This window comes from Tamandua tetradactyla, chromosome 6 (genome assembly GCF_023851605.1).
Source record: "Tamandua tetradactyla isolate mTamTet1 chromosome 6, mTamTet1.pri, whole genome shotgun sequence".
Taxonomy (NCBI): domain Eukaryota; kingdom Metazoa; phylum Chordata; class Mammalia; order Pilosa; family Myrmecophagidae; genus Tamandua; species Tamandua tetradactyla.
The window spans coordinates 109,083,913-109,100,947 of NC_135332.1; the positions used below are offsets into that span (position 1 = coordinate 109,083,913).

Genomic DNA, 17,035 nt, shown 5'->3' on the forward strand with positions numbered 1-17,035 from the left:
CTGAGTGTCTGAGTCGCGGCTGGAGGGAGCCGGGTGGCTCAGGGCGCCTGTGGGTCTGGAGCTGGGCGGGAGCGGACAGGCTTGCCCAGAGGTGGGGAACTCGCACCCATCTTAATCTAGTCGCGCACCGGCCTCCAGGCGGCGCCCGGGAAGGCCCCACAGCCTCGTCTCTGGTGGGTGCTGCCCTTCTGCACAGGACCCAAAATGCTGCTCTAGGCCCGGCCTCCGGGTTCCAGGCCTAGTTTGCACCGGAGGTTTAATCTCTTAGCGGTGGTTTGTGTTACTGGTTCACTTCTTGCCTTCTGGAACTGCTGACCAGTCAGTCTTCCTGACCAGAGTTTGCATTAAGCCCCAAAGAAAACGTCGGCCTTGGGGCGTTTAAAACAAAACATTTTGATATGACAATCTTCATGCAGAAGTAGAGCGAATAGTGAGTGTAATGAACTCAGTGCATCTTTTACCCAGTTTCAACAATTTTCACCCATATGGCCAATCTTGCTCCGTTTGTACCAGTTATTTTGTTGTAAATACCAGGCTGTCATATCCTTTCATCTCTTAAACACATTTCTACGCCTATATCATGATAATGAACATACTGTTTTTCTAATCATTTTCTTAGCGCCAGTTTGGAATGTACTGCAAGAATGTGGGCATTCACATTGTAGTCCAATTTCACTGCACTGTGCTCGGGTGTTAAAAATCACTGAAAACAAAAAGACCTAATAATCTAGTCCTGATAGTAGCGCTGTATTGCTAATTGCTGTTTATAGAATTCTTACTAGGTAGGCGATACGGTGAAATTGCTTTCACCTATTGATTTAATTTTTACAACAACACTATGAAGTAGGTGTTATACCCTTATTACAGATGAAGGGAATAGAAGCTTAGAGATGAAAAACAGTTTGCCTGAGGTCACGTTAAAATAAGGGGTCAGGGTTTAAGGATTCTAGCGCAGGTCTTTGTCACCGAAAAGTTATTTTTTTCTTTAACCATTTGAATGTACCAAGAGTTGGGGAATAAATGGAACTGCTGAGGAAAATTATTTTGAGCTACAAGTCCATAACGGGACGTAAAAAAAAAAAACTGGAAACGTGTACTAGAGTATAAAACAATAGTGTTTGGATTTTTTTGTAACAGTAAAAGGTTAATACAACTGAATATAAATTTATGAACAAAGTATGTTCAGCTGAGCTCATTTAGAGCCTGGTAGAGAAGGTGAATAAAGGGGATCCTACTGTGGGGGAATATTTAAGATGTCTAGAAGTAGGACCCCGCTGTGAAGTAACTTCAGTGCCAGGTCTAAGGGGTTTGAACTTAAAGAGCTGGCACTGTCGAGGATAGCTTAATAATGTGAAGAGACTGGTAAATCTATCTAATTACCTAAGGTATGAAAGAATTAATTACTGTAGTGGTGACTTGCTGAATAGAAAGAAATAGATGTGGGTAGCTGGTGAATTTACTGGATATAAAAAAAAAGAGATTGAGAAGAAAAATAGCCTGAAAAAGAGAAGGAAAGACAAATGGTACAGTAGGGTCTAAAATGCCAGCAAACTTCACTCTGTAGGGGTTTGTTTTCTTGGGATATTTTAGTGGTCAAGATTACTCTATCACTGATCTTTGGAAATATTAACTGTTGCTCAGTTATTCGGCTGTTTTATATTTTTAGTTTACTACTGTTTAAAAATTATAAAATTTAGATAAAGAATAAAAAATGACACTGTAATTCCACTATTTAAGGACATTTACTAATGATGCTTTAGTGTATATCCTTCTAGACCAGGGTTTGGTAAGCTGTGGCCCAAGGGCCTGCATTGGCCTGCCACCGCTTTTGCTTGGCCCGAGAATTATGAACGGTTTTTGTATTTGTAAATGGTTGGGAAAAAAATATTTCATTATGTGAAAATTATTGAAATTCAAATTTCAGTGTCCATAAATAAAATTTTATTGGACTCCAGCCACACACACTCATTTATGTATTATCTGTTTGCTTTCACACTGCAAGGGCAGAGTTGAGTAAGTTGTGACAGAGACCATATGGCTCATAAACCTAAAGTATTTGCTGTCTGGCCCTTTACAAAAGTTTGTATATTCCTGTTTTCAACCTTTTTAATGAATGTACTTCTGTGCTTTTTTTTTAACACAATGCTTATAGACAGTATTTAGTAATCTAGTTTATGTATTGAGCATCCTTTTTCAGATTTAAAACTCTGAATCATCTTTTTAGTATCTGTTATTTCAAGATATGGATGATGTGCCATTGTGTGTTCCTTTTGTTAGATATTTGTTTTTTCATGCTTTGTGTTTATTCATAATATTTCAGAGAATAGCTTGTCGTATTCAGATTTTTATAATTCTCAGATTTATTTATTTAGGATAACATTTCTAGGAGTGAAGTTGCTATTTCACAAGGTTATGTACGTATCGCCAGATTGCCCACGAGATGGACTGCACTGTGTGGATGCCCTTCCTCCTGCCCTTACTGATACTAGGTCAACCTCTTTTTCTTCATCTTTGCCAATTTGATTGGGAAAAAAAGTGGTAACTGTTTTAGTTGACATTTATTTGATTAGCAATGAGATAATTGCACTTTATTGTTCATTCCATTTGTAGAATGCTTGCTCATGTCCTTAGTCTTTTTTCCTGTTGGGCTTCTCATCTTTTGCTTCTTGATTTGCAAGTACTTTATATTCATTAGGAATAGTAGTCATTGGTCATATGCAAATTGCAAATAGATTTCTCAATGATCTATTCTTAAAACTGCAGAGTGGCTAGTAAAATGAAATATGTGTTTCAGCTCGGAGGGCACTCAGGGCTGCAGCCATAGGGACTGGCACATCCACCTCTAAAATAATTGTTCCTTCTTTTATAATACTGAAGTTTTTGCTAGCCAGTCAATCTGCAGGTCATAATTAGAAAGTAGATTGTATTGTATAAATATTTGACATCATTCAACATATTAATTTATACAAACTGAATTTTACTAGTGAGTTGGTTGTGGATTTATGTAAAATGTCACACAACTTAAGTAGGTAGTTACAGTGAATTTAATTGCCATGACTGAGAAAATACACATTATAATACAGTCTTTAATGTATAAAGCAGTATAACTTTTTTTACCCTTAAGAAAATGTATTAGTAACTAAAAAAAATTAAACTTTCATTAGAGAAGTTGTAGGTTTTCAGAAATGTCATGCAGTAAATAGAGTTCCCATGTACTGTCCCCGTTTTGGACATTTTGCATTAGTGTGGTACTTTGTTACAGTGCATGAGAGAGGGTTAGTATAATTGAACTTTTAACTATATTCCTTAGTTTACATTAGGATTCACAGTATTGGACAGCCCTGAGGGATTGGTGATTTTTGTTGTGGTGGTGGTTGTTCTAGCAACATATATACCCCTAAAATTTCTATTAGTAACTTTTAAAAATGGGTATTTTGTTATATGAGTAAGTATCACTTTGATATATAATGTGTGGTCACAATAGAGTAGGCTAGTTTCCTAGAGAAATAATTTTAGGTGGAAGAGAAATCAACTTTGTATTTATTTTAGTATAGGTATTCTTTTTTATTTCAGGTAGGGAGTACAACCTATAGCTAAATATTTTAAAGTGTATTTGGAAAAATATCCTAGAATGCTGATTGCATAGATATTGCTTGAGATGAAGCTAAATTTAATATTTTTAAGTTAGTTGAAAAAAATTAAGAGTATCTAGATATAACAAACATCATAAAGCAAGAATGAATCTCTGAAGTTTGAGAAACACTACTGTAGCTTTTCAGGTTTGCTAATGTGTATAATTTAATTATATGGCCCAAAGTTTGAATAAATTTTGTATCTCTATTTTTATAATTTCCTTAGTTCAAAAAATGTTATTGGCCTTTAAAAATTGCAACAGTAGACTATCCCATTAAACCAATATGAAAGTCCATAAGTATCAAAGACAGAAAAATCAAGGATCATACCACAGAGTTTCAGATATCGCTAATGTTAACTTTTGGTGTCTTTTCAAATTTCACCCTTGTCTGTGTTGCTTTGTTTTTTGTTTGTTTAAGTGGAATCACCCGCCACGTTAGTGACAAAGGTAGTTTTCTTTCTCTTTACCAAGCGGCCAGCTTTACTTCTCATGCACCCATACTTCTCCCTCCCCTGTCCTGACTACCTTGAAACCAATCTTGAAGCTGTGGTACTGCAAAGAAAAACAGCTAAAACTGCAGAAGAAAACAAAAAAAACAAAAAAAAAAAAAAAAAAAACTATCTCTAAGACTCTAACTATTCTATATACCAAAATTGCCCCTGACCTCCTACTCCTCTCTCCCTCTCACCCCTGCTACCCAGGGCATTGAAGAGGCCCTAAGTGGGTAGTTCCTTATCTCCCTCCTCTTCTAGTCCTTTCAGACTCCATCTAGGTGGCCTAATTGCCACAAAGGACCGCTTTCAGAACCAAATGTTCCTAATCATGAGGTCAGTAAATCCCTCATTTTATCTGGGTGGACCCATATCCACCTGATTGCAACTTCAGTAAATCTCTTACCCATGCAGTGATCATCCACCTTACAATCTTTCAGAGGTTTTTTTCCAACTCACTTCCAGTCCTTAAAAGGCTGGCTCTCCTTTGTTCCCAGGGAGTTTATCCTATCCCTCACCCCCCACGCTATAGCAGCCCCTGAATACCTGAATATAATCATCCTTCTCTGTTTCGAAGTTTTTTGACATTAGTTTGCAACTTTTTTCATTCAGCACTTTATTATGAAAATCTTTTCTTGTATAGGTTTGTCTTTTTTTTGTTTTAATGGCAGTGCAGAATGGGTATACTGAAGTTATGTTAACTGTTTTGCTACTGACAAACATTCAGATTGTCTAGTTTTTTCTTTTGCAGGTAATACTTCAGTAAATTCCCCTTCTCAGGCTTTTAAAAAACGAAACCTCTTCATTTACAATGGTATAATTTACTGAGTTGTGCCAGTACTGCAGTTTTTATACATACCATGAGCAGGGAATAACAGTTATTACGTAATTTATCAAAATCACTTTTATAGTGAATTTTCATCACTTCCCTGGGCCTTAAGGGCAGAAGTTTCAAACAATGAAAACTATTGTTGTCTCTGTGTTATAATATTGTGTTTGCATCTGCTAATATCCATGATCACTTAAGATACATGAAGTCATTTCAAAAGATTGTTTAACAATTGTTGCCACAGTACTTAATTCATTTGCATGAAAACTCTTGAAAAAACAAATATACTCTAAGAAAATACCCTGTCATTAAGTACAGGGTAGTATTTCAGAGAATCTCACGTGAAAAACAGCGGACCTTTAGTTCAGATGGAAATAAGACAAGCTCTAATCTCTCCTTTTTTTTGCATGGGCAAGCATCAGAAAAGGAACAAGGGTCTCTGGCATGGCAGGTGAGAACTCTGCCTGCTGAGCCACCGTGGCCCGCCCTGTAATCTCATTTATATCAGAGATACAAATGGCTTCTAAAAATGTTACAAAAAATGTCCTTCAAAAACTTTTGGGCCTGGCCACTCCCAAGGTGTATGTACCCACCTCCTTCCCCCAACAGAGATCCCAAAGTGTAAAACAGACCTAATTACATGAGGTGCACTTAGAAGACACCACCAGATTGTATCCAAAGAAAGCAAGAGAAAGTGAACAAATTTATCTTTCAGTGATCAAAACTCTAGGCAAGACCAGAAAGGGGGCTTTCACGGCTCTTTCTGCAAACTCTTTAAAAACTTGGCCAGTGGACAAAATAAAGGAGAAAAACCAGTGAGGATCCCTCGATGGCTTCTTCACCGACTGAACAAGATTTCTTTAGAAACCAAATTGCTCTTGCAAATGACCTTAAGTATTTAAAGTTGTATTTTCTTTTTATTTATTTATTTATTTATTAAATACCGAAAAACACCAAGCAAATGCAAACATTCCTATTTTGATCATTCCATTCTACATATATAATCAGTAATTCACAATATCATCACATAGTTGCGTATTCATTATCATGAACATTTCTTGGAAAATTTGAATCTACTCAGAAAACGAAAACAGAAAAAAAATTTATACATACCATACCTTTTATGCCTCCCTTTCATTGATCACTAACATTTCAAACTAAATTTATTTTAACATTTGTTCCCCCTATTTATTTTTATTCCGTATGTTCTCTCGTCTGTTGACAAGGTGATAAGAGGAGCATCAGGCACAAGGTTTTCACAATCACACAGTAAAGTTGTATTTTCAAGTGGTAGGATGAGGATATGTGTTTAGAAAAATCGATAGATGGATATATAAATTCCCAAGAGGAGCTAATATAAATATTTACATAGACTAAGTGAACATATAAGACATTGAAGAGATGGAGATTAATATATGATTATGAGCTGGCTTTTGAATCTCAACACTTGGGAAAAGGGAAATGAAGGCTTCACAGTACCATAGAAAAACAATAACTTGAGACAAAAATAAATGTCTGTAAAAACAAACAAAAAGGTTAGTTTCATATTTAAAATCTAAGTTTGTTTGTCTTTTCATGAAGTTTTAATTAGCATGTGTTCATAGACCTATTTTCTAACCAGCTTTACTTTTTGTTGAGAGATGTGATACAGGTCATGAGATTTATGAATTGGTAGGCTGAAAAAAAAAACTAAAACCACACTGTATGTCAAATTCAGTGCTAGACATAGAGAATACAGCAGTATACTTAGTTTTGCATGAATAGTATAGACTGTTAATTCTGTTATTGCCAATAAATTGTCCCCATAGGTTGAGTACTATATCATGGTTTTTTAGCATTGCAAACTATTCTAAACTAAACTGAACTTGACTGATGTGAGGTATAGCATTGGTTGCTAAACTTGCATTTCGAAGTTTAAATTCCAAAAAGTAGGGTTTGGAGGAAAAACAAAAAAAGTAGGATTGGGTGGATAACATAAGGTTGATAGCTTTTCAGTCTGACAAGGATATTTAAAAAAAAAACCAAAAAACAGTATCCATCTCTTGTTCCATAGTCTAAAAGAAAATGTATTTTTTATAACAAAAAAAGGAAGAAGGATATATTCTCAAAATAAAGGACAGTACCTTAAAATGAATACTTCAGAAATATTTTTTTGTTTACTTCATGGTCTTTTTTTTTTTCATCATTGTTTGGCAGATGAATGTGTACTGTCATTTGGGAAGTACTGATAATTCACTTTATCTAATCTCTCACTGTCTCAACTTCAGGTAACCTTGCTCTAAGAATTTAGCCAACCAAATAGCAGCCAGTAAGGTTGTTTGTCTCTTTGTTGTTGAGTTGAACAATCTCTTTATATATTCTGGATACTAGACTCTTACTGATATATCATTTCCAAATATTGTCTGCCATTGTGTAGGCTGTCTTTTTACTTTCTTGACAAAGTTCTTTGATGCGCAAAGTGTTTCATTTTAAGGAGCTCCCATTTATTTATTTCTTTTTTCAAGGTTCTTGCTTTGGGTGTAAGGTCTAGGAAACCACCTCCTAGTATAAGATTTATAAGATACTTCCCTACATTTTCTTCTAACAGTTTTATGGTCTTAGATCTAATGTTTAGGTCTTTGATCCATTTTGAGTTAATTTTTGTATAGGGTGTGAGATATGGATCCTCTTTCATTCTTTTGCATATGGATATCCAGTTCTCTAGGCACCATTTATTGAAGAGTCTGTTCTGTCCCAGGTGAGTTGGCTTGACTGCCTTATCAAAGATCAGTTGTCCATAGATGAGACGGTCTATATCTGAACACTCCATTCTATTCCATTGGTCAGTATGTCTGTCTTTATGCCAATATCATGCTGTTTTGACCACTGTAGTTTCATAATACGCCTTTAAGTCAGGTAGCGTGAGACCTCCGACTTCATTTTTTTTTTTTTCCCCTCAGGATACTTTTAGCTATTTGGGGCACCCTGCCCTTCCAGATAAATTTGGTTATTGGTTTTCCTATTTCTGAAAAGTAAATTTTTGGGATTTCAATTGATATTGCATTGTATCTGTAAATCAATTTAGGTAGAATTGGCGTCTTAACTATATTTAGTCTTCCAATCCATGAACACGGTATGCCCTTCCATCTGTTTAGGTCTCTGTGATTTCTTTTAACAATTTCTTGTAGTTTTCTTTGTATAGGTCTTTTGTCTCTTTAGTTGAATTTATTCCTAAATATTTTATTATTTTGGGTACAGTTGTAAATGGAATTTTTTTCTTGGTTGTCCCCTGAGATTGCTCATTACTAGTGTATAGAAACACTACAGATTTTTGAATGTTGATCTTGTAACCTGCCACTTTGCAGTACTCATTTATTAGCTTTAGTAGTTTTGCTGTGGATTTTTGGGGGTTTTCAACATATAGTATCATGTCATCTGCAAACAGTGAGAGTTTTACTTCTTCCTTTCCAATTTTGATGCCTTGTATTTCTTTTTCTTGTCTAATTGCTCTGGCTAGAACTTCCAACACAATGTTGAATAACAGTGGTGATAGTGGACATCCTTGTCTTGTTCCCGATCTTAGGGGGAAAGTTTTCAGTTTTTCCCCATTGAGGATGATGTTCGCTGTAGGTTTTTCATACATTCCCTTTATCATTTTGAGTAAGTTCCTTTCTGTTCCTATCCTTTGAAGTGTTTCAGCAAGAAAGGATGTTGGATTTTGTCAAATGCCTTTTGTGCATCAACTGAGATGATCATGTGGTTTTTCTGCTTTGATTTATTGATATGGTGTATTATATGAATTGATTTTCTTATATTGAACCATCCTTGCATACCTGGGATGAATCCTACTTGGTCATGGTATATAATTCTTTTAATGTGTTGCAGGATTCAATTTGCGGGAATTTTGTTGCGGACTTTTGCATCTGTATTCATTAGAGAGATTGGTCTGTAGTTTTCTTTTTTTGTAGTATCTTTGTCTGGCTTTGGTATGAGGTGATGTTGGCCTTGTAGAATGAGTTAGGTAGCTTTCCCTCCTCTTCAGTTTTTTTGAAGAATTTGGGTAGGATTGGTACTACTTTCTTGAATGTTTGGTAGAATTCACATGTGAAGCCATCTGGTCCTGAACTTTTCTTTTTGGGGAGCTTCTTAATGACTGATTCGATTTCTTTACTTGTGATTGGTTTGTTGAGGTCCATAAATAATTATTGTTGTTATGTCTTCTTGTTGAATTGTTCCTTTTATTAATACAAAGTGTCCTTCTTTGTCTCTTTTGTTTTACATTTGAAGTCTAATTTGTTGGATATTAGTATAGCTATTCCACTGTTCTGATTGTTGTTTGCATGAAATATCTTTTCCCAACCTTTCACTTTCAACTTATGTTTACCCTTTGGTCTGAAGTGCATATGTAGACAGCATATAGATGGGTTCTGTTTTTAATCCATTCTGCCAGTCAGTGTCTTTTGATTGGAGAGTTTAATCCATTAACATTTCATGTTATTACTGTAAGGGCAGTACTTTCTTTTACCATTTTGCCTTTTGTATTTTTTATGTCATATCTAATTTTTCTTATTTTTACCTTTACTGAGAGTCTTCATTTCTATATTCTTCTCCACACCTCTCTCTGCAGTCTTTTCCTATCTATCTCTAGTGCTCCCTTTTGTATTTCTTGCAGAGTCAGTCTCTTGGTCACAAATTCTGTCACTGAATTTTTGTCTGAAAATGTTTTAATCTCCTCCTCATTTTTTAATGTATTTTTTATTAATAAAATCAATCAACATACAACACAAACCTTAACGTATGAACATTCCATGCTTGGTGTGCAGTCAGTAGCTCACAGTATCATCATATAGTTGTATATTCATCACCATGGTCATTTTTCAGAACATTTACATCATTCCAGAAAAAGAAATAAAAAGGAAAAACTCATACATACCATACCTCTTTCCCCTCCCTCTTATTGACCACTAGTATTTTGCTCTACTCAATTTATTTTAACGTTTGTTCCCCCTATTATTTATTTTTAATCCATATTTTTTACTCCTCTGTCCATACCATAGATAAAAGGAGCATCAGAACAAGGTTTTCACAGTCATACAGTCACTTTGCAATTCATCTTCAGGAAACATGGCTACTGGAACACAGCTCTACAGTTTCAGGCACTTCCCTCTAGCCTCTCTGATACATCATAAACTAAAAAGGGGTTATCTATATAACACATAAGAATAACCTCCAGGATAACCTCTCTACTCTGTTTGAAATCTCTCAGCCACTGACACTTTATTTTGTCTCACTTGTTTCTTCCCCCTTTCAGTCAAGAAGGTTTTCTCAATCCTTTGATGCTGAATCCCAGCTCATTTTAGGATTTCTGTCCCACATTGCCAGGGAGATGTACACCCCTGGGAGTCATGTCCCATGTAGAGACAGGGAAGGCAGTGAGTTTGCTTCACACATTGGCTGAGAGTTAAGCCACATCTGAGCAACAAAAGAGATTATCTGGGGTGACTCTTTGGCCTAATTTTATATGGGCTTAGCCTGTCCTTTGTGAGGATAAGGTTCATATGAACAAACCCCAAGTTTTGGGGGTTCAGCCTGTTGATTTTGTTGTCCTCGCTGCTTGCAAGAATATCAGGACTTCTCCAAATGGGGAAGTTGAAATTTCCCTATTCCTCACCATTCCCCCAAGGGGACTTTGAAGATACTTTTTTATTCACTGTTCAAATCACTGTGGACAAACCTATGAAATCTCATTCCTTATTCAAGGTTCCTTGTACTTATGGTGCTCAATTAAACTGTCCATATAACTTATATTAGGAAATGCACTAGTCAAAATATAGATTTTGTACCAAATAAACATTTTTTTCTTTAGTCTCACACAAGTTAAAGTTTTAAAATATGAATAACCATCTATTTTCAATTCCCTGCAATATTGACATTCCTTTGTTCTTCCTCATAGAAAAACATTTTTTTAATTTGTACATTTAGTCACCATCATTGTACACTCTAGGCATTCCTATATTATACTTTATATATCTCAGACTTTGTCTATCTTGCCCCCAGCCCTTCTCCCTCTATCAGTCTCATGTTCAGCTTCATTCATGGTACTAACATTGTATTACACTTAGGTAGTATTGTGCTATCCATTTCTGAATTTTTACAGTCAGTCCTCTTGCACAATCTGTATCCCTTCAGCTGCAGTTACCCAATATCTACCCAATTTCTATCTCCTGATGGTCTCTGTTCTTAACTGAAACTCTCTGTGTTAATTTGTTAGTGTTAGTTCATGTTGGTGAGACCATACAGTATTTGTCCTTTTGTTTCTGGCTAATCTCACTCAGCATAATGTCCTCTCCCCCTCATTTTTGAAGGACAGTTTTGTTGGCTATAGAATTCTTGGTTGGCAGTTTTACTCTTTTAGAATCTTAAATATATTATACACTGTCTTCTCACCTCCATAGTTTCTGCTGAGAAATCTACACATAGTTTTATTGGGCTTCCCTTGTATATGATGGATTGCTTTTCTCTTGTTTTCAGAATTCTCTCTTTCTCTTTGACATCTGACATTCTGATTAGTAGGTGCCTTGGAGTATGTCTGTTTGGATCTATTCTGTATGGGATATGCTACACTTCTTGAATCTATAATTTTAAGTCTTTCTCAGAGTTGGGAAATTTTCAGTGATAATTTCCTCCATTCGTTTTTTCCTCCTTTTCCCTTTTATTCTCCTTTTCGGACACCCACAACACATATATTTGTGCACTTCATGTTGTCATTCAATTCCCTGAGTCTCTGCTCATATTTTTCCATTCTTTTCCCTATATTTTCTTTTGCTTATTAAATTTCTGATTTCCCATCCTTCAGTTCACTAATCCTGTCTTCTGCCTCTAGAAATCTAACACTGTAGGTTTCCGATGTTTTTTTTTTTCAGTTCTTCTGTGCCTTTTATCCCCATAAGTTCTGTGATTTGATTTTTCAGACTTTCAATTTCTTCTTTTTGTTTGTCCATTGCCTTTTTTATATTCTTCCTCGGTTCACTGATTTGATTTTTGATGAGATTTTTCACGTCTGTTGAAACATCCTGAATTAATGTTTCAACTCCTGTATCTCATTTGAATTGTTGGTGTGTTTCTTCTCTCTTTAATTTTCCTAGTATGATTTGTTATTTTTTGCTGACATCTAGGCATTTAATTTCCTTAATTAGTTTATTCTGGAGTTTGTTTTCACTCTTTTACCTATGATTTTCTTGCTGGATGGCTTGTGGTCTGTTCTTTGAGCTTCAGTTCAGCTTATTCTAGACCTCTAGCTTAGATTTTATTTAACATATTAGAATTTTTCAGTTCTTGTTTTCTTGTTTCTTGCCTTACCTGTATACTGCCCCCCCCCCTTTTTTTCCTTAGTAGGGTCTACTTAGGTATTATAGACCCAAGTCAGATTTTCCCAGCCCAGACTTGCCTCCTCTCAGGAGAAAAGAGTCACCTGCATCAGTCCCGTCCCCCCCCCCCCCCCCCCCCCCCCCCCCCCCCCGCCAGGATGAGACTGGGGCAGATTGAAAGACTTTCCTGGGTAGCCTCTAGACTCTGTGTTTTTCCTGTCCTGCCAGTAGGTGGCGTTTGTCTGCCTGTGGGTTCCACCAGTATAAAGTGATGCGGTACCTTTAACTTAGCCAACTCTCCCTGCTGGGGCATGGTTGGAGACAGAGGAGAGGTTTTAAGTCAAGTTTTAATTGCTTCAGTTTTCCAGACCCTGGGGTTTGAATTTCTTGAGGGAGGAATTCCACCTGGACTGGGCCCCACCCCTCTCCTGGAGAAAGAACAGCCTCCAAGAAATTACTTCCTTTCACCTGACCAACCTCTGTGTCTCTCAGACAAGCTTAATTCCACCCGTGCCTGGGGCAGTTGGAGCCTGAGAAGCCTTGCAGTTGTATGCAAAAAACAGTCAAACTGTAGAAATACAGCCAAAGAAAGAAAAGAAAAATATCCTTTTCAGAGCAGGACCCCCATTCCTCAGGTTTGCCAATCAAGAGCTTATGTTAGCATGTTGCCTTATGTATCTCCAGGTCCTGTGTGTCCCCTCCTTTCCTTCAGGGCCCAGACCTTTTCAAGCATTTTGTGCTGTCCAGTCAGAAAAATAAAAACCTGGGGTTTTTTTTTTTTTTTCTTTTTTCTTTTTCCATCAGCCCTGCACCCTCTGCCCTGGGGCAGAAACCAGCAACCTCAGCTTTTACTGGGGGTTCAGCTGAGCTGGGGGTCTATTTTTAGTAGTCAGAATTTGTTATTAATTCCACAATTGAAGCTTGGTTATTCAGCTCAGCCCCTGCTGCTAGTAAAGTCCCTTTCCTTTCCCCTCTGGGAAGCAGCCTGTGGGGAAGGGGCACAGGCCCCGGGTCTTGGGTAACTCACGGTTCTGGGTGGACTTGCATTGGACCAGACTGGAGTATGCTGTGTGTCCAGTCACTGATATGGTCCCAGCAGTTGTTCTCTACTTTTCCTGGCTATTTACTAGGTGCTCTAGAGGACAAACTAAATTCCATGCCTCACAAAGTCGCCATCTTGGACCTCGTCATTTCTTCCCTGAAGCAATCAGGAAGACATGCTGGTTGGAAGTTTCTAATGTTAAAATTTGATATAGGGCACATTTAAAAAGTGTGTACTATTTTCTGTTAAAGTTTTTCAAAGGATTGAAACAACATTTAAATTGGTGAATTCTGCACACTTTTGAAAACAACTATCCTACCTGTTGAGTCAAATTCTACCTAGTTTCAAGGTTTGTATTGTATCAGATCATTGTTTCTTTTTCCTTTTTTCTCCAACTATGAACTTTCAGCTCAGATTGTTCTTATTATAAACTTACATCCTGTACTCATCCCTGTAGTCATGGCATTTCCCTCTTGCAGTTTTTTTTTCTTCCAATGCTCATGTTCCTCTTTTCTACTCTTATGCCATTAGAGCCCAGCTTTTTTCAGTTCATTTTTAACCCAGCGTCTTGCCATATTTGCAGCACCTGTACTTCCTCCCCCTCCCCCTTTTTTTCTGTAGTTGTCCATAAAGTTCTTTTCATGTTGCAGACCATGAACTGTTTGGTTTTGATCCAGGATTAGATAAGGAAGTTTTTATCAGCTATCACAAAGTACACTGTTATGTTCGATTTTTGTTCGTTTTTAAGCAAGGCTTTCTTAAAGAAGGAAGCAGAACATTAATTTATGTTCTGGTGTATGCTCATCTCTTTGGGAGACCAACAACTTTAGTAACACTGAAAAAAAAGTGAACATTTTAGTTCTGTCTGATATACAGTATAGTGATGATTTGGGTGTTGAAGTACAATGAGTTCATGTAAAAGGACGTTTGTCATTATTTTTTACTTTCTAGCATCTGAATTCCTGTTCTTTATTTCTGAAATTATTTTCACTCTTCATTTTTGGTGGGAGGTAGAACCTGCTTACTATAAATGAGGTTTTGGTTTCCAGCCTCCTTTTCCATTGCCATATGTGGTTTATACTCGAGCAGTTTGCACCAGTGCCCATAGCAACTCAGGAACTAGTGAAACAGAGAAGTAGAAACGTCCTACACGATAGTAGGCACTGTGTGGACTCTGTCTCTGTAGGGGAGATACTAGCAGTGCCTTTACAGGACCAAATTCTGCTGCAGTGTTAGACATATTTCTTAGTATGTAGCCTATAAGTCCAGTTTTCTGCCATGTTGAAAATTGTTATCTACCAGATAACAATAAATACATTTTCATAAAAATTTTTTCTACTTAAAATAGTTACAATGGGTTTCTGTTGCTTCCAACTAAGAACCCTATTGGAAAAAAATATTGTTCAAAACATCTTGTAGTTGTTCAAAGCTAATCATAAGCAAATTTTGTTTTAAGGGAAATTTGCATTCAAAGTTCAAAATGTTTTAGACTATGTGAAACATGTAAAAAGTGAAGATTCTAAATAATAATTATTTCTAATATTTGCATTTTGAAATTTCAGTGTGCTTTTTGGACCATGTGCTGCTATGTATACCTGAAGTACTTGAAATGCAGATTTGGGGAGATTTTGCCGTCTAAATGCTTGACTGGATTAAGTGCCTAATTAGGATGGTTTTTCAACAAGTTGGAGTAAGCATGCAATCGGTGAGTGCTCAAAATCCATTTTAAAAATCCAGATATTTAGGTATTTTAAGCATTTTCTTGAAATAAATCCATATATGAGCAGCATTTTAAAATCAGTATGTTCATGTAGCATTTAATTTACGTACTATTTAAATCATAGCAGAGTTTTACCCAGCATCCTGAGTAAAAAAGGAACTTTCTTGGTTATATTGAAAACTTACTAATATTCTTGTGACCATTTAAAGCAATGCATTGAGGAAAAAGCTTAAGTATATGTAGAAATCAGTGACTAAAATAGGTTCAGTTGACAATCTAGATGTTGTAGAATTATTAACACAATGTGGTTTATCATCCAGTATTTTAAAATAAAATGTAAGTGATGTCTCCTAAAATGTATAAAATATAGATAGAATGAAACATTTTTAGTATAATATGGTTACTCAATGTTGAAAAGATTAGTTTGGAGCTTGGCATTTTTTTAAGTATTTTCTACTGATAAATACATTTTTGTTCAGATTAAACATAAAAGTTACAGCAATTGTATTGATCGCACTCAGTGTCAGAGGTTATTTTTCAGCTTGACATTCTTGTAAGTATTTCTCCTGATAAATTTTCGTTCAGTTTAAGTGTAAAGGTGTTATAGCAATTTGTTGATCACATTTTTTGCAGTGTTTGTTTTTCACTTTCAAATTCAGTGTTTTGGTGTTCTGTGGCATGGATTAAATTTTCTTTATTAAAGATGTTGGCAAGTTACGTAATTTGAATATGAGTGTACTCTTTAATGCTCAACTTTTACTTTTTTTGTTTTTTATTTTGGGTCTTTTTACATCTTATTAAGAGAAGAACGTTAAGCTTGAATCCCACCCCTCCCACACACCCCAAGTCCTCCAAGGTTTTATCCATTTTCTTTGGAGGAAAAAAGCAAAGAGCCAAATAAAACTCCCTTTTCTCCCAATTGTGTAGTGTAGAGATTATTAACTTGAGGATAAACAATATGAAAATGGCTTGTACAATTAAATTTTCATCTTTTTCAGCTGTATGTTCCTTTGTCCTTGACTTCATTGAATGCCACTATACCACCTTTCTTGCTATTTACCATTATTTGGCTACATGGGGTAGATTAACATTTTAATACTGACAGCAAATGAGTTTCTTTTTCTTCCAGCTGAAAGGGAAGCTTTTGTTATTTGTGATTTCCTAAAGGTGAATCTTTTTCATTTATGATTCATTATTTATTTGTAATGTTAGCGAAATGTATAATTTAATGGATTAAAACTACCCTAGATTTGAAATTTATCTCTGCCAGTTACAGTGTAGAAGAATGAGAAAGTCGTGTAATGTCTCTGACCTTACTATCTTCGTCTACAAAACAGGAATAAATAGAACTACCACAGAGTTAATCTGTGGATTAGACAGTGGTCTACTTAGAGCACCTCACAAATGGCTTGTGTGTAGTATAGATGCATTCAATAGTGGTTAATTTCTGTTTTTTATCTTTCTCCCACTTTCCTCTCTAGTCAGGCTAATGTGACTAGTGCTAATGTGACCAAAGTGCAGAATTCCAGTTCAGGGAGGATTACACAAAGAACGAGTTTTATTTTATTTATTAAATCTTAGGCTTTGAAATAGGTATCGGATCAGAGAATGGACCAGCTAAAAGAGTGTTAACTTGTTCCCAATATTTTCATCAGAACTCAGGCCCCTTCCTATTGATGGTTGATAAAAACAAAATCATTTTCTTTTGATTGAGGGTAACAAATAGTCATCAACTTTAATTGGTTATCTGAAAATCTGTGCAAAAAGAAATTTTCTTTTCACATAAAGCAGTTTGATCCTTTGGAGTTGTTTCTAAGATCTTTTAGTCTGTTGCCTAAGAGTAAAAATATGAAGGTATAATCTACCAAGATTATACTTCTGGGCATCTGAGAGTAAAAAACTTTCCTAGCTCCACCTTGTAATTATAAATATTTATTTTCCCACTGGTTTGATATGTAAGTGAAGTTGACACT

The 17,035-nt window shown here is 36.0% G+C and overlaps 1 protein-coding gene across 4 annotated transcripts in view; it reads left to right on the forward strand.

Moving 5' to 3' along the window:
* The window catches only part of MTFR1 (mitochondrial fission regulator 1), a 68,326-nt gene that overhangs the window by 224 nt on the left and 51,067 nt on the right, over positions 1-17,035 (forward strand). For 2 of the 4 annotated variants that reach the window (XM_077166891.1, XM_077166890.1), the window contains exon 2: positions 14,905-15,047. In XM_077166891.1, coding sequence (XP_077023006.1) covers positions 14,982-15,047 — 66 coding nt within the window. In that variant the 5' untranslated portion in view covers positions 14,905-14,981. Of the gene's footprint in view, positions 1-2,361; positions 2,490-13,430; positions 13,692-14,904; positions 15,048-17,035 lie in introns of those variants that run through there. The other 2 variants (XM_077166892.1, XM_077166893.1) reach the window with 2 other exon arrangements.